Here is a 20,456-nt window from a genome sequence, read left to right as displayed (position 1 = left end):
AATTTAATGTATTTTTCCAATCTAAAATGCTAGACGAGGATGAATGTGCTTTGGAAACCCATACATGCGATTTGGATGCCACATGTAACAATACCATTGGATCATACACATGTACATGTGAAGAAGGATTCACAGGAAACGGGACCTCGTGCAAAGGTATGTAAATTGCAAAGTAAATTCATATCTACTTGCGAGGTACAATTGAACAACATTGATTGAAAACTAAAACGGTAAAAAAGCAAAACCTTAAACCAGTGGTGTACCGGGAACGACAATGGGGGGGGGGGCAGGGGGTCACATATTTATATTTTGTTAACCTGCAAAGACAATGGATTTGAAAACAAATTAATCTTCCACAACATGAATATATGAATATGTGCCCCCCAATTACCGTCACCCGTACCGCGCCACTGCCTTAAACGACGATGAATGTGTATGGAACCCTATGGAAATCACTTTAAAGTCATGCGGTGTAACAATACCACACTGGATCATAGTTGAAATGCTCTAATTTCCACATGCCTTTATCTGATTACCGTAATTTCGAAAATTTTAACCTTAGATGAAGATGAATGTGCTTTGGAAACCCATACATGTCACTTCGATGCTACATGTAACAATACTATTGGATCATACACATGTACATGTGAAGAAGGATTTACAGGAAATGGGACAAAATGTGAAGGTTTGTTTAAACGTCAGCAAAAGTGCATGGTTATCTACATGTTGAATCTACAAGTTTATCAAATATATAAAACTAACAACCTTAGATGAGGATGAATGTGCTTTGGAAACCCATACATGTGACTTGGATGCCATGTGTAACAATACCATTGGATCTTACACATGTACATGTAAAGCTGGATTTACAGGAAACGGAACCTCGTGTATAGGTATTTCATGCATTTTAAATGTATATTTACTTGCGAGGTACTGATTATTATTGAAAAGCAATTCAAAACTAAAACCTTAGAAGAATGTGAAAGTGTATGGAACCCTATAGAGACTACTTTAAAGTCACACGTATGTCATTGGACCATACTTAAATGTTCTTCTTTTCACATGCTTCTGCTTCATTACAATAATTTTGAAAATTTTAACTTTAGATGAAAATGAATGCGCTTTGGAAACCCATACATGTCACTTGGATGCCACGTGTAACAATACCATGGGATCATACAAATGTACATGTGAAGAAGGATTCACAAGAAATGGGACCTCGTGCAAAGGTATGAAATGCAAAGTAAATCTAAATTTACTTGCGAGGTACTGATTATTATTGAACATTAATTCTCAACTAAAACCTTGAACGACGATGAGTGTGCATGGAACTCTATAGAGATCACTTTAAAGCCACGTGTAACAATGTCATCGGATCATACTTGATTTACCTGATTACAATAATTTTGAAAATTTTAACTTTAGATGAAGATGAATGCGCTTTGGAAACCCATACATGTCACTTGGATGCCACGTGTAACAATACTATTGGATCATACACATGTACATGTGAAGAAGGATTCACAGGAAACGGGACCTCGTGCAAAGGTTTGTAAATTGCAAAGTAAATTGATATTTACTTGCGGTACTGATTATTATTGAATATTACAGTAGTTCAAAACTAAAACCTCGAACGACGATGAATGTTTATGGAATCCTATGGAGATCACTTTAAAGCTACGAGTAACAACGTCATTGGATCATAGTTATAATGGGGTTTTTTACTTGCTTTTACCTGATTACAAAAATTTTGAAAATTTTAACTTTAGATAAAGATGAATGTGCTTTGGAAACCCATACATGTGACTTGAATGCCACGTGTAACAATTCTATTGGATCATACACATGTACATGTGAAGAAGGATTTACAAGAAACGGAACAAAATGTGAAGGTATAGTAAGACGCTAACAGATTACGAGCATCACATCACGGCTTACGTACTTGGAACTGAACATTTAATGTATTTTTCCAACCTAAAATGCTAGACGAGGATGAATGTGCTTTGGAAACCCATACATGTGATTTGGATGCCACGTGTAACAATACCATTGGATCATACACATGTACATGTGAAGAAGGATTCACAGGAAATGGGACCTCGTGCAAAGGTATGTAAATTGCAAAGTAAATTGATATTTACTTTCGAGGTACTGATTATTATTGAACATTAATTCAGAACTAAAACTTTTAACGACGATGAATGTGTATGGAACCCTATGGAGATCACTTTAAAGCCTCGTATAACAACGTCATGGGATCTTATTAACATTCTCTTCTTTTCACATGCTTTTACCTAATTACAAAAATTTTGAAAATTTTAACTTTAGATGAGGATGAATGTGCTTTGGAAACGCATACATGTGACTTGGATGCCACGTGTAACAATACTATTGGATCATACACATGTACATGTAAAGATGGATTTACAGGAAACGGAACCTCGTGTATGGGTATGCTATGCATTTTAAATGTATATTTACTTGCGAGGTATATACTGATTATTATTGAACAGTAATTCAGCAAATAGAACAAAATGTGAAGGTATAGTAAGACCCTAACAGATTACGAGCATCACATCACGGCTTACGTACTTGGAACTGAACATTTAATATATTTTTCCAATCTAAAATGCTAGACGAGGATGAATGTGCTTTGGAAACCCATACATGCGACTCCGATGCCACGTGCAACAATACCATTGGATCATACACATGTACATGTGAAGAAGGATTTACAGGAAACGGGTCATCGTGCAAAGGTTTGTCTAGAGGTCAGCAAAACTTCATGTATACTTATGTGTTGCGTACTAACATTTGAATTATCGAAAATTGCTATCTGGTGAACCAGATGAAGATGAATGTGCTTTGGAAACCCATCCATGTCACTTCGATGCCACGTGTAACAATACTATGGGATCATACACTTGTACGTGTGAAGAAGGATTTACAGGAAATGGAACCATTTGTGAAGGTATAGTTATGTGTTAACTGTTAACAGATTACGTACGACCTGGCTGCTTATAGATGCTTGGAACTAAAAATTTAGTATAACTTTCTAATCTAAATGCTAGACGAAGATGAATGTGCTTTGGAAACCCATACATGTCACTTGGACGCCACGTGTAACAATACCATTGGATCATACAGATGTACATGTAAAGAAAGATTTACGGGAAATGGGACAAATTGTGAAGGTATAGTAGCAGATTACGAGCATGATAAATCGTTTATAAAGTGATAAAAGAGAAAAATTTTGCATCTAATGACAATGTCCAATCAATAATTGTGTACATTTCTAAACGGATAACATTTGAGTAATTTCTGCCTCATATTCCTATCCAATTATATTTTCTGAAAACAATCGGCTCTCATTGCCAATATGATTTCTTTAAACACGCCTAATGTTACCGGTAAAACATGCGGCTTGCACGTGAATGACTTTTTAGAAACTACAAAGTTCGACGATGATGAATGTAAGTTGAAAAATTACACATGCCATTCGGAAGCAACGTGCAGCAGCACCAATGGGTCATTCGTCTGTACTTGTATCAAAGGATTTACAGGAAATGGAACGGTTTGCAAAGGTAGGGTCTTGCTGTGATGTATGCGTGAATTGCTTTAGATTCAAAATTTTAGAGTAAAACGCCTTCAATTTTAAACGAAGAAGAATTTTGGTTGGAAAGAAACAAATGTATTGTTAGGCCATGCTTAGAGATACCACCAGAACGTACAGGGTCTAATTTTTCTAAAGAATAATTTGTCTGCAAACCTAAGTGGGGCGAAAAACTACTTAGAGGCGCACAAGTACTAGTATAGAAAAAAGGTTCTTATCCAGTCTTTTTTCGTGACTAGTACGTCTTTTTGCGCACTTCTTCATGGAAAACCTGTTAAAACATCCAGTTTTAAATAATATTTTTTGCATCGGGAAATGCTTGAAGTATCAATAGTGTTACAAATAACAGATATTTGTTTTATATCTTACAACAATAGACGTGGATGAATGTGCGTTGAAGACTCACACATGTCATCGTCAAGCCACGTGCAACAATACTATTGGATCCTACATCTGTACTTGTGATCAAGGATGGACAGGTGATGGGAGGAGTTGCAAAGGTACAGTTCACAAACTAACTATGCTTTAAAGTGCCTATATCACTTGTGGGATCTTTACATGAAGAGTTTCACTGGCGATATAGTTTGGCTTTTCAAGAAAAAAATGCGGGAACGGTGCGTTGTGTATGGCTGTAGTTGTGTATGAGTTTTTCTCAAAATATTTTACGTTATTGGAAGATCGAAGTAAAATTACAATTGATTATATTATGTTTGACAAGAACTCGGTTCCTGAGTCCCAGGCCCCCGAGCACGACGGAAATTTAGGCAAATCGTCATGTTTAGATGTAAATATTTCCGAAACTATTTAACTATATCAAAAAGGGTTGTAGAACTTATAAACTAATTTTTCAAGCTCTGTTCAAATCCGTAAAGATCCCACAAGTGATATAGGCACTTTAAGATACTGGCTGTTGAGTTAAAAGCCGATAAAACTGAGTGCTGCGTATTTTCTTAACAATGTGAGGCTAACATCGTGTGAAATTTAATTTAATCCCGGACCACAATAGTTTAGATATTGCCAAAATCTTCGCTAGTTTCTAGTAATTTTAATATCAAACTCGAGTCTAAAATGAATTTAAGCTACAACAAATTCCACAGTACTTTCACGGGAAAAAGGAACATAATTAGATTATTATTATAATTCCACTTTAAATCATTTATTTAAGTCGAAAGATATGAAATTTTTAATGTTTTTGACTGTTATTTTCATATCAGTTTCCGATATATAATGTTTTGCCAAAGAATTAACGTCTTTTTTCCGATTGCATAAGTGTCTATTATTTCTATGATAACTATTTACACGCCATTACTAAATACAGTATTTTTGAAAACTGAAACTTACGTTAGACGACGATGAATGTGCTTCGCGAACACAAAGATGCCACCTTCATGCTATTTGTCAGAATACCATTGGATCATACACCTGTATTTGCAAAGATGGGTTTTCAGGAAATGGAACGGTTTGCAAAGGTAGTATTATTTTTTAACACTTTTGGGTGTAGGTATAATCCTGGCTGAAAGGCTGAAAACTGATTGCAGGTACACGAGGTACCTACAATCCTCGTCAAATTAAAACTTTAAAGACACTCAGAGTTAATTGACACTATAGTCAACAGTCGCTGGATTTATTTCAAAATTATCGCCCTTTCCGCCGCAAATCAAGGTTGAGTGATGTTTCAAACTCATTCAAGCATTTAGCATAGATTCAACATTGATTATCGACACAGAAATGTTGATGTTTTGCGTAAAAAACTACAAATCATTCAGAGTGTAGTCGATGGTTTTGGCCAGGATTGTAGCTCAGTTTTACGTAATTAAAGTATTTACTTAGAGAACGCATTGCATTGTTTAGGATCCCATCCAATCTGTTTCTCAGCGAGAGACACGTTGCATAGCAAGTTCAGCGTTGGAATGCTGGATAGACTGGATGAAGAGGTAAGAGATAAAATTATATTTTCTTCACATTTTTTATCTATTAGTTTGAAAAACGAGGCCATAGCCCATAAATGAGTTCTCCCAAACTTCCACAAGTGTTTCTATAACTGTATATAAACACAGGAAAAAATGTTTTCTATTTCTTCTATAAGATACTCAAAAAACGATTTTGTTCAAATATTATAATTCGATTCAATTACAAATTCTCATTACATTACTTCGCTTGTCAAGTTAGGCGGGAAAAGTCCTGTGTTTCTTTACAGTTATAGAAACACGCTTCTCGACCAATCAGCACGCGCGCACTATAAAAGTCTTAATTGATTGGTAACATTGGTTCATGATTCATGTTCAAGGCATACGAACTCTATCGTAAAGACAAATCCACTGAAGACCGCAAAAACGTCGCACAGGAGATTATCAAAGATCTGACCTGCGTAACAAATCTTGACGCAGTCACGGGTAAAACAAGCCAAATGAACGAACAAAATTTAACTGAAGCGGTCCGAATACTTCAAAAAATAGTTAATCTGAACATTTCTGATCTTGATGTTTTGGGTCCTGTAAACAATATATTGGATCCTAGGAATGCAGATGCTTGGAGAACTATGAAGGTAAGAAAATTAGAAATAGCAAATGCGATTTGTAGCATTCTGGGCGATGTTTTTATTGAAATTGTGTATCGATCGAAAATGCCCGATTTTACAAGAAAAAGCATTGCAAACCGTGAAACCTTGTTTGTCGGAAGAAGAAAAGCGCTCTTATTCTAATTTGTTTTCAAAGTTTTGCGATGATGTAATCTTACTAAGGCTCACAGGGCCATGGTTATTTCGGAGATTGGATTGGGTTATCCTTTTGCTTGATGCAATATTTTATATCGATTCCTACCTTCTGTACTAACCTTTGATTCATTTCGTTATCAAAAGGACGGAAAATTAATCGGCGATCTGGTAATGACACTGCAAAATTATGCAACTCAGCAAGGAGAAGCCTTAAAAAACGATGCATCTAATTCTGCTATATTTTATAACCGTTCAAACATCCAGTTACGCGTTGAATACACAAACCAAAGTCAATTGACGCCAGAAAGAGGAATTTTTAATTTTCCAAATGCATCCTTTGTTCTTTCACCTGATGCACTTGCTAAAGATTCTGGTGCTGTGGTCGCCGTTGTTTGGTATAAAACATTGAACAGCTTTCTAACGGACGGTTTAGATGATAAAGATGATATTAATGGTATCATAAATAGCACAATCATCAGCGCAAGTGTTCAACCTCATCCAATGAAGAATCTGGAAGAACCTGTTCGAATCAGCTGGGACACAAAAGAATCAACAAAGAAGGTCGGTTGTCTTTTATCACAACAATATTCGTATCAATGGTTTAGATAAATTTACCTTTCATTTTCACATTTTAGGATTCTTTTACCGATTTATTTCTATCCTTCTAATTCAAAATTTTTAAAATTAGATATATTGAGATTATGCAGTATTATGCAATATTATTGTCTGGACAAGTATAAAATACTCTATCCCGTTACCCTCAAACCATACTCTGTATGCTCGAAAGTCGTCAAAGCCTTAAATATATCGACCAAATTTTACTCTTTCCGGAATTTATTGCGGAGAAGGAGGTATAGTTCGTCCCCTGAAAAATTCCAGGCTTCGTGATAGTGTATCAATCCATTGTCCTGGCCTAACGCTAGTCTTCACTTCAATTTTGAAACGATATCCAAAATTTTTCAAAGATGGCGGTGATAGTGACAATATTCTCTAAATAGACCTTTTCGGCTTGCATACAAATTAACCATTTCAGATGTTGTGACCATGGAATTGCCAATAAAACTTTCAGGCCATTTGACTTGAAGTGGATTAATTTGCATACAAGCTGAAAATGCCTATTGAATAAAGTAAAGTAAGCAATGTGAAAATTATGAAATACTACTAGAAATAATTAGAAATGGAAATATTGTGTGTTGCAGAACAGAAAATGTGCTCACTGGAATCCTGAATTAAGTGAAAGTGGATGGAAAACAGCTGCATGTGAAGAGGTGTTTGATGAGTCAAATAATCACCGCATTACATGTGAATGTCAGGAGCTGGCAGCCTTCGCTTTTGTAGAAATTTTCAGAAATTTGGTAAGATCAAATTAACCTTTATTTTTCCTATTAATTTGTTGTTTCTTAAGAACGCAGAAAGAAAAGTTGAATTGACTTGATCACACATCCAATTTTTAAAATATAATTATTTCGACACGTGATAAAAAAAAACACTGAATGCGGGGATACTAAGTGGATACTTGTGTGGATATCAAGTGGACACTTAGATAAATATAACGTCACTTTAGGCATTCCATGGAGGACAAATTAACTTTGTTTTGATTTAACACATATATTCAAAAGCCAATCTCGATTTGAATCAGGCATCCTGTACCATGCGTCCTAAATTTTTTTACTACAATTTTTTTTTACTATAATTTTTCTACGATTTACTTATCTTTTGATAAACACCTTGGGAATTATTTCTTTTTTCTCGGATAAGTAATGAACGAGTGATCCTTCAATTCATATCGCTGCTTTGTTTTGGCGAAAAGTTACCAGGCGTGTAACCCAGTGTATACCTATATGCTTGCCAATGTTTATCTGTTTCAGTTGTGAAACCAACCGTTGCGCCCTTCCCCCCAATATTTGTCTACGCAATCGCTGTCTTCACTTCTTATTTTTGTCACAGAGTAAGCTCTCCAAAACATTGCTTGGTCAGGGGAACATGAACCCCGGATGCCCCGCTTAACTTGACACCCTGGGTCCCTGACAGCCCCTCGTTTTCGTCAAATTTTGAAGATAGCTATACACTAGGGGTTTAAAAACAATAACATATAGCGATACTTCAATGCTTTCAGGTTCAATCAATTCAGGCTCAGGTTCAATTCAGTCTATCCTTGACAATACTTGAGTATCACACATAACTCGGGCTAAATACTCGTTACATTTGCGATTTTTGCTGCGATTTTCGTTTCCTTTGAACGAGTAATAAGTTACGAATGCTCTGATGTGTACGAGTTCCTATTTTGAACATCCGTAACTAATTCACTCGTTTATAAGGAGAAAATCAAACACAAAATCGCAGTGAAAGTGTAAATGGGCCTTAAATATTTTTCAAGGAGAGCCATCGTGAAGTGAGAAGATCTAATGTTCACCCAATGTCAATTGTTGGCTGCACAGTATCACTGGTTTGTGTATTGCTTACGATACTTGCGCACGTTTTCTTGTGGAGAAGGCTTGATGAGAGAGCCAAAATTCCATCTAAAGTTCTCATGAATCTCTGCGTCGCTATTGTAATCGCAAATATCTTTTGCATCATCGCTGAATCCGCTCTACATCATGAGGTAACGCGAATATAGTCACCTAGAAATTTATAGTATAAGCAATGATTATATCTATAACTATTTACGGGTTTTTTATGTTTCAACTATAATGACTTGCTTGCCTTTAAACAAAAAGCTCACATATTATTTGAACCATGAATAATAAACAAAAGCGTTAAACAAACGTTTAGTCGTGCGAAGCCAAAAGTTTCAAACTTGAAACGTGCACATTTCATGCTTTTTGATCGATAAGGCACGTAATTAAAGGTTTAAACTTATATTCGTATTCCTTTGTTTTAAAGTCATTAGTTGCATGTACCCTACTGTTTGGACATCTCCGGTTCGATAGGGACATGTCACTTTGCTCGGAAGATTTCGTTCAGTTGGATAGATAATGCTTTTCTATGATGAAATAGGTTGTAACAGAAATGTATTGTAAAGTTCAGCCAATGAAAATCATTCTTGCGAGGAGCTGCGACACTACCCGTTCGATACTGTTCTTGGGTGTGCGTGGGTTTTTCCCATTTCATTGTTCAATACATTGTTCAAGTCGATACCTAACAGTCTGAAGGTGACAAATAATTAAAACTTAACCAATCCCTGAGCCAGTTATTGCAGAGATAACGTTTTGAGCTTGAACGCAATAATTATAGAATAGCAAGTAACAGCTCTTACAGATTTCATTCAATTTTTCTATTTGACCTGATTTCTAGAAATTCTGTATTGCTGCATCGATATTATTGTATTTTGCTCTACTCGTTCTTTTTGGATGGATGTTGGGCGAAGGATTTATCATTCTCTTTCGACTTGCGAAGGTCTACCTGGTTTCAGATTATTGGGGAAAATTTTTGAAAGCGTTCTACGGCATATATTGGGGTGAGTATAGTTATAATTTACATTTATGAATTTACATCCATTTTTCATTGCCTCGTCTGAATGCCTTTAATGGGCTTAATTTTTGTATAGTCTCTTACGCCCAGTTTTCATCTAATCGTTGCTTTCCACTGTGATGACAACTCACAAGTGGTGGATGTTAAAGAGTGCCATTACATCTCTGCAATCAGTGAACTGTAATATCAACTGGAACGCTAACTCCTATATTTCAGCGTAATACTTAACTGAATTAAGCCAAAAATTGAAGCAAAAACTGAGTTTTTGACTGACTTTTTATAAAAATTAGCAAGTGACTGTATGATTTTACATAGTTCTAGACGTTCCTAGATAATTAATCTCTACGTGTCTGTCTTAAACGTTCAATTGGCTTCATATTCCGCGTACACCTTCATATTTGGCTTCAAAGATGGCGGCCAAGTTAACGTTCCAGGTTTTATTACAGTTCACTGGTGAAGACTGATTTGCCACACTTCAACAAAAGACGTGATAAACTTTCACTATTTCCTGTCTACCATTTGTCACTAAAGAGACAGGCATAAAAACCAAACGGAAACTAGACCTAATTTTGCTTTTCGCCAAGCATTAAAAGTTTTCTAGTAGACTAACGCCTGTATTCTAAAAGCTCACTCACACTCAAACTTCTCATAACGTTTCCATGGCGGTATTTCCAACCGAAAAGGGGCTTGATTTTCAGTGATTTACCTTATATCTTTCCATCTATTGAAAGAAAACTTTCTCATTCACCAGCATTAACAAAATTTATATGCCACACTCGATGAGTGTGAGTGAGCTTTTTGAATACAGGCGTAAGTAGTTTTATAAACCAGTTACTATGACTAAGTACTTTTATAAACAATGTTATAGGCAGCTTTTGTATTCGTCTTCGATAACAATTGAATCTAATCTCAACTATATTATTTTCAGTTATTTTTACAGTAAATACTGCTATCGATTCTCATTCAGGTATCCCAGTTATCATTGATATTAACGTAGCTACTGGAGTAGACGATTGGGTGATTCATAACGAGTATGTATGTTGGTGCCGTAGTGGAAGTGAAGCATTCTGGATTTTCATTGCTTCTCTTTGTGCAATTTTACTTGTAAGTCTTCACACGAATCTTTCAGCGAAGTTCAACGTATTTATCTGATTTGCTAATTTAAAAGAAATCACACACAAAAATATTTAAAGAACCAACAGTACAAGGTATAGCCAGCCTGACGATTTAGGCGTTTTCAAAATCGTTTTTGACAAGTCTATTGTTCTAACGACCTGCTAACATGATGCAGGGGAAATATGCTTAATATCTTCATTTAGCTTCAACTTCTTTTGTAAATTGACGGCATTTTTGCCACGTTTTTCCGTTTTGCCACGAAAACGAAAATGCTCCAAAACTTTAACTAACCGTGTTCAAATATAGTCTTAGTTCTGCTATGCTATTATTTTGCTTGATTGTCATTAACCTCAATTTCTAATGAAAGGAGTAATTATAATAATCAATTTAAAAATCCTCAACATTTGAGCAGCATCGACAAAACTTCATCTTCTCATTTTGGCCTAAAGCCCTTAGAACTTTCGTTAGGAGAGTTGTCAAATTGAATAACTGAAGAATCCCCTTAATGAATCCCCTTAATGAATCCCCTTGAAATGTCAAGTCGTTTTCTTGTACCAGGGTTGGACTGAGGGGATGTCATATAATTACTCTTTGAAGAAAGCCATAAATATTTAGAGCCATCACTAAAGCAAATTTTGGGGACGAACAATTTGTGTTGTTGTTGTTTTTTTGTTTTAGATCAACGTCGTTATCTTTCTCTTTGCCTTCCGACATGCTTCATCTTCTCAAGAGTTATGCATAACGCAGACAAAAGAGGACACGGCACATGAACACGAAAGAGAAATTCTTGGTCTAAGATGCGCTGCTCTGGTGCATCTTCCGCTGCTTGGACTCACGTGGTTGTTTGGTTTACTTGCATTTCATCAGAATCAGAATGCGTTGAAATATCTTTTCGTCATTTTCAACATCTTGCAAGCATTGATGTTAGTCGTTTCTCACGTAGTGTTGAATCGAATGGTATGTTTTTAGGTCAAACGCTAGCCTCGGCTGATACATTATGTCTGTGGATGAAAATAGTCTATAATGGGGGTAGACATATACAGGGCCGTAGCTAGAAGCTTAATTGGGGGGTGCATATTCATATATTTGTCTTATGCCCGAATGATCTCTTTTGTATGCTATTGTTCCTATGGTATACAAACATGAACATATGAATATACACCCCCCCACCCCCAATTAAGCGGTCTAGCTACGGCCCTGGACATATATGACCGAATTTTTAATTTTATTTTCAGCATTAAAACATCTTTTATTCTGTTTTGCTAGAATCTGCAATAATTTTTGCCCCAATACATTAGTTCTGAGGAATTATTGGGACAGGGAGACTGTCCCTATCCATTATAAACATTAATCTGCTTCATCTTTCCCTTAGCTTCACAAAGCCATGCACAAAGAAAAGCAAGATCGTCTTTTCAAACCGACTAAAGGTACACAACTCCTCTAGAAAAAGGTCTCCTTTAGAAAAATTGAACCAAATAAGGAATGCAAAGAGGAATGATAATTTTTTGTATATGGTAGAACAGTTTTTCGCTTGCAATTGTAAATCGTCCATACACCGTGTATCTCTGTAGCTATCAAGAGTATATCTTCAGTTTATATTATTTCACATAACTTGTTCAAAGCATTTAGCATTCCAAGTAGTATTATATATCAAGCATTCCTTGAAGAAAATCTTTTTGAAAGCACCTTAATATTCCATTCTAACATAATTATATCCAATGAATAATTGATTTTTGTTCTTGCTTAGGCGTTCCTTCGACAACACGCGAAGACGACGATGAAAAAGCACCAATTGCAGTTACATCAGTGTAATGTTTCAGATTCCATTATTCGAACAACCAGCTTTAGATGCCAAAGAAATGAGTTTGATGAGCAGTCTACTTGATGGAGGGTGTGAGATTCATTCAATGAACTTGTAATATATAACCAGGCCGAAATATTTAGGTTTTTGTGGGAATTAAAGTAGAATGGGTTGCAATTGGGAAGTGTATTTAATTGAAGGTTAATTCAACTAAACTGAATAGTGTGAACACACAGTTAGTATGAAATTAAGTTCTGGGATTTTGATTATATTGCTTTTCGTAACTTGACTATCTTATTCACATAGACGTGCACGCCAAATTATTATATACAATCTCCGTCATATCGCATGATTTTGAGATGACCAACCCTGATTGAGTTTTAATCCACTGTGAAATTTGGTGAACACGTTCAACATAAGTTGATTAATAGCTCATGATAGCAATATGTGTTATATAAACTTAATGTTCATAACGTAGAATTTTCTTTATCATTTGTTGGGCCAATATAAATAGTTTTATTGCTTTCCAAGAATTAATATTTTCCAAAGATTGAAAGAAGCAATATTGATTCTGTGGAAGAAGACTTGCAAAGAAGACTTGCATTATTATGCACTTCGATCAGGGAATAAAATTACCAAAATCTGACATGACAGACAAACAAGCAAACAAACAAAGGACGTACATTTGTGTTGGCGAATATCTCAAAAAGTAAAGAGGATTATGAAAATCTCTAACTTGAGTTTGTAATCAAAATTTTCATTGCTCTTTCATTGATCTAGACGCAAAAAGCAGCTAAGCGCTTAGTAAATGAACAGACATGGCTATTAGGACAACCAAACGAAATTAGACATAAATAACAACACAGGAGAAAACGGGACATATTGAAAAGAGAATATCTATGACTTGACAAAAAACACTGCAGGAGATACCAAAATTATGTTTACTTATTACCACTTTTTTATAACTATCACATTTCCTATGATTGCTTCGTAATAGAAAGATATGATTGGAATCAATTGTTATCAGTATGTTGAACTTTACAATTTTTGAAGATCGTTCTTGATGATCATTATGAACATTATTTAAATTAGGTTCTCACATTCCAAACGTTTCTGGTCTAATCTTCATTGCACTGTCTTTCAGAGAATAATCAGCTCCTTTCCAGTGCCGCCAGGTGACGCCTTTGTGATCTCCGTGACTATGAGCACCATGGTAATACATACCATTAAGATTGGAATAACAACAAGCTTTGTACCACCATGGACCTTTATACATAACTGCACAGTCACCATGATAATCATCATTGTCTGAATCGATTGTTGAAAATGCCGATCCTCGGTGGTATGTGAAAGAGTCTCCAGCCGTACCTACTTGATGCATAGTATAATTTGACACTGTATGAAATATTCTAAAACACTGATGATAAAAAAATTGCTGCTAAATTATTGGCGTAGATTTGAGCGTGCAATTTTTCCACTCAGGACACATTTTTTACGACAGCTTGGAAAAATGAGTGTTTACAATAGGCGCCATAACTATATAACTATAGCTATAACTGCAAGAGAAACAATTAGCTAATTAGAATCACACCACTCTTACACTTGATATTTCTCTGCTAACAGTACTTACCAGAGTAGGTTCCAACGCTCAATTGATATTTTGCTCGTTCACTCGTGACAGCAAAATAGCTGTATTCGGCATATCTCGTATTGCCCGATGTGTCTCCAAGGTCAATACGAAGATTATTTCTTTTTAACTTCGTTAGTCTACGAATTTTATCCAATCCAAGCCAGAATTCACCATCCAGCACCCCAAAACCTTGTTTGTAATCTTGCCACCCTCGGTAGAAGTCAACACTTCCATCAAGACGACGTTGAAATACAGTCCATCCTCCACCTGATGTTGTCATATCACAAAACACTTTGAAACTTCCCTTTCCGTCGGGGTCAATTGAGTAAATTCCATCTGTTGTCACTCCTTTTTTGTAATACTCCGCGCAGTTTTTTTCTGGAAAGAGCAAAGTATTCGTAATGTTGAGCACGTAATGTTGAGCACGTAATGTTGAGCACGTAATGTTGAGCACGTAATGTTGAGCACGTAATGTTGAGCACGTAATGTTCAGCACGTAATGTTGAGCACGTAATGTTGAGCACGTAATGTTCAGCACGTAATGTTCAGCACGTAATGTTCAGCACGTAATGTTGAGCACGTAATGTTTAGCACGTAATGTTCAGCACGTAATGCTGAGCACGTAATGTTCAGCACGTAATGTTGCATTCAGTAATTGTATAAAGGTCAGCTGAAGAAACGCGCACGCGTGGGGGTGCTTGGGGTGGTCTTCGCAAAGGGAGCTTCTTCGCTAAACAAGACCACCCCAAGCACCCCTGCGCGCTTGCTTTTTTAAGCTGACCTTTATACAATACCTGAATGCAGCATTATATATTTTACTATAAAAGCGCCTGGGTACGAGGCTGCCCTCTTCATTAATCGTTTGATGTTATATATTTTGATTCGTGAGAATTAGTATATTGTTAGCGTTCCCTAAAATAGTTTCTTCTTTCCATTTTATGCACCGATGATGTGATCAACAACAATTTGCATCGCCGACCGTCAGTGACGAATGCGAATCAAGCTCGACAGGTTGTGAAGAAACAATTTTAGGTGAATTTCATAAAAACATAATATATACGTGCAGTTTATAAACTAAAGGTAAATTTAAAAACACCTAATAAAACTGAAAAAAAACAACTTCGTGCTTGCCGAAAGCTAAGGCGATGTTACACTTGTAGGCAACTTTTGCAACTTGCAATGTAAGTCTACTCCTGATGTATCTAAAGTTGTCAAAGTTGTTAATATCCAGACTTTTTTTTCTGATTATACTAATTGGTAAGTTTAAACCATTAAACACTGTTACCTGTTTTTGAAGGAGCAAAGATCTTCCAAACAGCATCTATTTTAATGGCCATATCGTTGAGACGGATTTCAATATTTTTGAGATTACAAGAATTTGTACGTGCTTGAGTTGGTACTGTTGTCGGAGTTACAGGTACACAGTCGATTCTGTGAAATAATATACTAAAAATTTATCATTCATCTACAGTAATTGGAATATTTAATAGGCTGAGAAGACTCCGCAGTTGCTTTAGTAGACTGAAAATAATACGGGAAATTTATTAAATACAAGAAAAGCGTCAGAGAGTTCTAAGCAGTGACACGCTAAAACAGAATAACAGGGCCGTCCAGAATTTGCAATTCGGTCAAGGTTTGTAATTCCCATAAAAAACATCTGCGGGAAGATGATTAAAACTTGTGTTGGAAATATTTAGCTCTCGTACAAAAAAATGCAATATGAATTAGTACTCTAGCATAGCCCTCCTCACTGGGTGAGGAATAATATTAATATAATTTCGCACCCCTCATTAAGAAATCGCACTCCAAAAACTAATGAAATCGCAACTGCTGTCCCATGCAAGAACGCTCTATTCCTTAAAAAACAATATTTGGGAAACACGTTATTGCTTTGCAATGGCACAAACTATGACGTTTCTTTCATTTGCAATTGGGTCACTATAACGACTAACAAGATTTTTCCCAAAGATCCTCAAAATTTCTGAAAAATGGAAATACCTCAAGATTTTTGTCATATATAGCTGCAGAATTAGTGACATTTTTATGCCTGCTGCTTTCAACATATCAGGATTGCAAGCAGTGTCGATCTAGCCGCTCCAACGCTGATATTTCATCTTACACACAATTTCATTCATAGCACGCAGCAACTGAGTGAATTTCCGCAGAGTGAATTTCCGCAGAGTGAATTTCCGCGATAATACGAGATAACAGGTTAACCAAGGTTAGTCTCCGTAAAAAACCTCTCATATTTTAGCCAGATGTCAGGATTCAAGTTACGCAAATGACGCACATTATAATGAGATTAATCTGCCATCACGGCATACATTAGGAATTGAACTCAGATTTTGTTAAAATGCACTAACTGCAATTACGTACAAATGATCATATACTTTCACATCTGGCGATACAAAACCTTATCGCACAGGGACAAAGTTACAGTCCGACGTTAATAAAGCGTCCGTACAACGTTCAACTCAATGTTCATATAACCTAATGTCCGGTGGAAATGCAACGTTCAGCCAACGTTCGGCGCCAACGTTTAAATAACGTTCAACTAACGTGCTAGGATAACGTTGTGTGCTAGCTGGATAATTGTGTTCCTTTATGTAAATTGTTACACTCCTCGTGTGGACTTTGATCGAAGCAGTCATGTTGGTTCTCTTTCTGTGACAATTTTTAAGTTTAACGAGGCAACTGTATCCTGAATCTGAGGCTATTATGTTCACAATGTCATTCTCTCAGTCTCCGCATTTTGACATGATGCCACAAATAAAATAAATGCATGAAATTTGGTTTATTTGACATAAGATGTTTAAGAATAAGGCATACCTGACATGGAGCAGAAAGAATATAGCAGCAGTAAACACAGAAAATAATGTGTTTTTCATGTTGATAAACACGACGACAAGGAAGCGTTGAGTTTGTTGATGATTGTTTCAAGAAATGTGAACCCTTCGAGATTAATCCCCGCAAACGTTCCGTTTCGTCGATGGCTTAGCTTATCCAATTAGAATAAGAGGCGAAAATGACGTCATAAGATACACGAAAATAAACTGCGAGATTAAACAATAAACTCGGGAAGGTAAATGAGTGTGTTGGACTGTTCATACTTGATAGTATATTTTTAGTTTTATATGCGAGGGATTGACGGAGTGGCGTAATTACCTTAGGAATTAATCTGAAGTTCGTTAAACAAAAAGAGGACATGACCCTACTAAATGACCGCTTCGCGAAACGTTTGAACGGTTCGCTTGGAAGATCTGGACAATTCATTACTTTTGTGGACTAATAATGTAAATGCCAACCAGAAATCTTTCATCGTCCTGTTTACATGGAGGTAGGGTGTCCCTAGCAGAAAGGTTACTCCACTAAGAGTCACCCTGAGTGTTCTGTCTAATATGTTTTATATAGAAATCGCCGGTTTAACATGCGCACTGGGGTTATCCTACAAAAGTAAGTTTCCTCTATCAAATAGAAGGAGTAAACCTGGAATTAGAATTGGGCCTAGTTTTCTAACACAGGCAGGGTCAATGTTCAGAACAACTGTGTTTCGATGAAGATTAAGAATAAGCAAATATTCCTGACGAGTATTTTCACAGACACAGAGAAGATTTTCCGCAAATTCCGGGTGTAGAGACATTAACAGATTTAAAATGTATCACATGATTAAGATTTTGACGACTGCGCTAACCTAAAGAGGAAGCAGCCTTAGAGCGTTAACGCATCTTGAAAAACAAGGCCAAAACTACCTACTAGCTTTGCTGGCATGGTGCGCTTCTGTTTACCCCATTGGTAGAGTAACCATATACCTTATGTAACATTCATGCCCCCCGTCAGCCCTGAGCCTCTCGACGGCAATATAGCATTGTGAATGATGGAAAAAATAATAATATGAACGTGCAAAAGCTCCAATTTCATTGTTTTTACATCAAAGGAGACGTGCCAATGGAAGGAGACGAGTCTGACGAGACTAGTCCTGTGGAAGAGCTACGTGGATTTCAGTGTAAAATGTATTTAGTTTGGAATTACAAGGGCAAATGAGGGATATTTTTGGTTAAGATACACCTGATGGTCCCTATATTTACTTGCTTGATTGCGCGATTACTCATGTGCTTTGTAGGATTCACACGGAATTGAGACCAGGTTAGCTTACAAAACTTCAATTACTTAAACCGATCAGAAAATTCATTTTTGGTGACGTTGTTTACATTAAAAGTTTAGCTGTAAGGCATTTTTTATGACAAAGGTCAGATGATGTTGAGTAGTTATCCAAATATAACCGAATAATTCGTTTTCACTTGGATTAAAAAATCTCTAATTCCTCCACTAGGCGTCTATATTACAATTTTCACGATATTATTAAGCGATATATTTTGTTTGTCGATTCGATATGCTTCGTTTGCTCGTTACTGGTTGCAAATTCCTCGCAGATATTCCAACTTAACGCTCTAGTGAAGAGTACTGGTTCTAGTCAACGGGTAGCGATCCATCTTATTGACATAACTGTACGCTTCACGGCATCTTTTAAACTTGAAGATTTCACAACGTGTCTTTGTGCCGGTAAAACCATTCAAGCAGGAAATCATTGCAAGATCCAATTTAAATTATAGGCAAAAAATAAATCAAACTAACTTAAAAAGGCATTTCAAGTTTTTTGCTAAACTATAATGGAGTAATTATATTTTGCTAAACTATAATAGAATAATTATATGTTGCAAAATTTTAATAGAAATGTTTACTAAGTTATTCTATTATGTACTGAATTATATAATACCAGTCTGAGATGCAAACGCGTGCTTTATTGCCATAAAACTTTCAATTCCTGATTTTACTGCACAAAGCCCCGTTTTCACCCAGTTTCCTATAGTTCTTAGCCCATTAATAAGTTACAATTTTCCGATGAACCCTTTGACATTTTAAGGATAAAGGCTTCCTTTTAAACTATATATTATAATCATGTCGGTCATATGCGAGACTGTATAGACTATAGAGTAAACTGTCGCCGCCTAAGTATTACTTAACCTCGCACGGGTGATCTAAGCTGAAATGGTAATGTACAAATCTATCATTTATAATTCACACTTTTGAATGTATGTATACGTGGATTATATTTGTTGCAAATGAAGATGTACTAAGTGGTACTGAATGTTACAATTTTATTCAAATGACAGTTCCGTGCTTTTCTTTGTTTATTTTCAAACTTTCAGCAAGCTACGGTTCAGCAAGCATATTTTGTGCGAAATCTAGCGGCGTTAAAACCTACCTGTTCATATTTCTCTCTCATAACACAGCCACCTGTCAATTCAATAATCTTGCTTTACTACGTTTACTTTGCTTACAAGCCCGCTTCATAAAGCTCAAGACCACAACACCGTGAAGACCATCCACCGTGGCAGATGATTCAACTATCATTACTCATGAGAAAAATATGAAAACTTGAATTCCATATTCATTACGCAAATATGACAACAAATTTTGGAGGTAAACACATATTGATGTTATTAGATCATTTAGTTCTGATTAACATATTTATTCAATTGCATTGTCATCAAGGAAGAAGCAACGGCTTTTGAATTTAATATTACATTTTGAAAGAATTTATGTTTCCGTATTTAGCCCTCCCAAATGCCAGCATTGACACTTTTATATGCTGCCTTGAATAGCAAAAAAATGGCTCAAATTAATAGCCAAGACTCAATTTGAAATCAACTTTTGTTATATGACTCCAATGAACTATTGAGACATATGAACCAGAGTTAGGCACCTGTCAGATAGGTTTTAAATATTTTTATACATAATTATGTTTCATCGTACTTAGCTTAAATGTACTCAGCCAAATAAACTGGACTATAATTCGACAGTGATAGTAAACTTGGTTTTCTAAGTTATATTTTAGGTTTAATTACATATAACAAAAATAAAGGTGAAATGTTGTTAATTATTCATGTCGGTAACAAAGGGTTCTTGATTCTAGCTTGTAAAAATATGTCTCAGGATTTCCTGGCGGGAAAATTTAACGTATCTTCATCTTTATTAAGTGTATAACGCAGTTTATAGTTGTATTTTAGATCGCTTGGTACAATAGAGTATTAACGCTAATAGCAAAGACATT

General features: G+C 36.0%; 3 protein-coding genes across 4 annotated transcripts; 2 read left to right on the top strand and 1 right to left on the bottom strand.

Annotated features, from left to right (window-relative positions):
* Positions 1 to 26: 26 nt before the first annotated feature.
* On the top strand, positions 27 to 3,238 carry LOC114533707 (adhesion G protein-coupled receptor E2-like). The gene is made up of 8 exons (XM_028555304.1): positions 27 to 156; positions 1,426 to 1,548; positions 1,770 to 1,892; positions 1,987 to 2,109; positions 2,329 to 2,451; positions 2,637 to 2,759; positions 2,849 to 2,971; positions 3,072 to 3,238. The coding sequence occupies exons 1-8, from the start codon at positions 27 to 29 to the stop codon at positions 3,236 to 3,238; spliced, it is 1,035 nt and encodes a 344-aa protein (XP_028411105.1).
* A 141-nt stretch (positions 3,239 to 3,379) lies between these two features.
* On the top strand, positions 3,380 to 13,153 carry LOC114533688 (adhesion G protein-coupled receptor L4-like). The gene is made up of 13 exons (XM_028555285.1): positions 3,380 to 3,584; positions 3,991 to 4,113; positions 4,960 to 5,082; positions 5,465 to 5,547; positions 5,901 to 6,158; positions 6,471 to 6,887; positions 7,526 to 7,681; positions 8,704 to 8,928; positions 9,621 to 9,783; positions 10,765 to 10,901; positions 11,592 to 11,870; positions 12,286 to 12,340; positions 12,661 to 13,153. Exons 1-13 carry the CDS (start codon positions 3,380 to 3,382, stop codon positions 12,723 to 12,725), a joined length of 2,289 nt encoding a protein of 762 aa, XP_028411086.1. The 3' UTR covers positions 12,726 to 13,153.
* Positions 13,154 to 13,664: 511 nt separating this feature from the next.
* LOC114533768 (angiopoietin-related protein 7-like) lies at positions 13,665 to 19,819 on the bottom strand. Of its 2 annotated transcripts, none has more exons than XM_028555363.1 (4): positions 19,608 to 19,819; positions 15,630 to 15,775; positions 14,345 to 14,722; positions 13,665 to 14,082 (listed from the first exon to the last, which is right to left on the bottom strand). In XM_028555363.1, exons 1-4 carry the CDS (start codon positions 19,613 to 19,615, stop codon positions 13,811 to 13,813), a joined length of 804 nt encoding a protein of 267 aa, XP_028411164.1. In that variant the 5' UTR covers positions 19,616 to 19,819; the 3' UTR covers positions 13,665 to 13,810. The 2 variants fall into 2 exon arrangements, with proteins under 2 accessions (XP_028411164.1, XP_028411163.1); XM_028555362.1 differs by lacking the exon at positions 19,608 to 19,819 and adding an exon at positions 17,174 to 17,327.
* Between the last annotated feature and the right edge of the window lie 637 nt (positions 19,820 to 20,456).

This window comes from Dendronephthya gigantea, unplaced genomic scaffold (genome assembly GCF_004324835.1).
Source record: "Dendronephthya gigantea isolate DGI-Jeju-01 unplaced genomic scaffold, DenGig_1.0 000094F, whole genome shotgun sequence".
In the NCBI taxonomy this organism is placed as follows: domain Eukaryota; kingdom Metazoa; phylum Cnidaria; class Anthozoa; order Malacalcyonacea; family Nephtheidae; genus Dendronephthya; species Dendronephthya gigantea.
The sequence above is the reverse complement of the archived record's forward strand: the minus strand, read 5'-3'. Positions and strand labels throughout refer to the sequence as shown.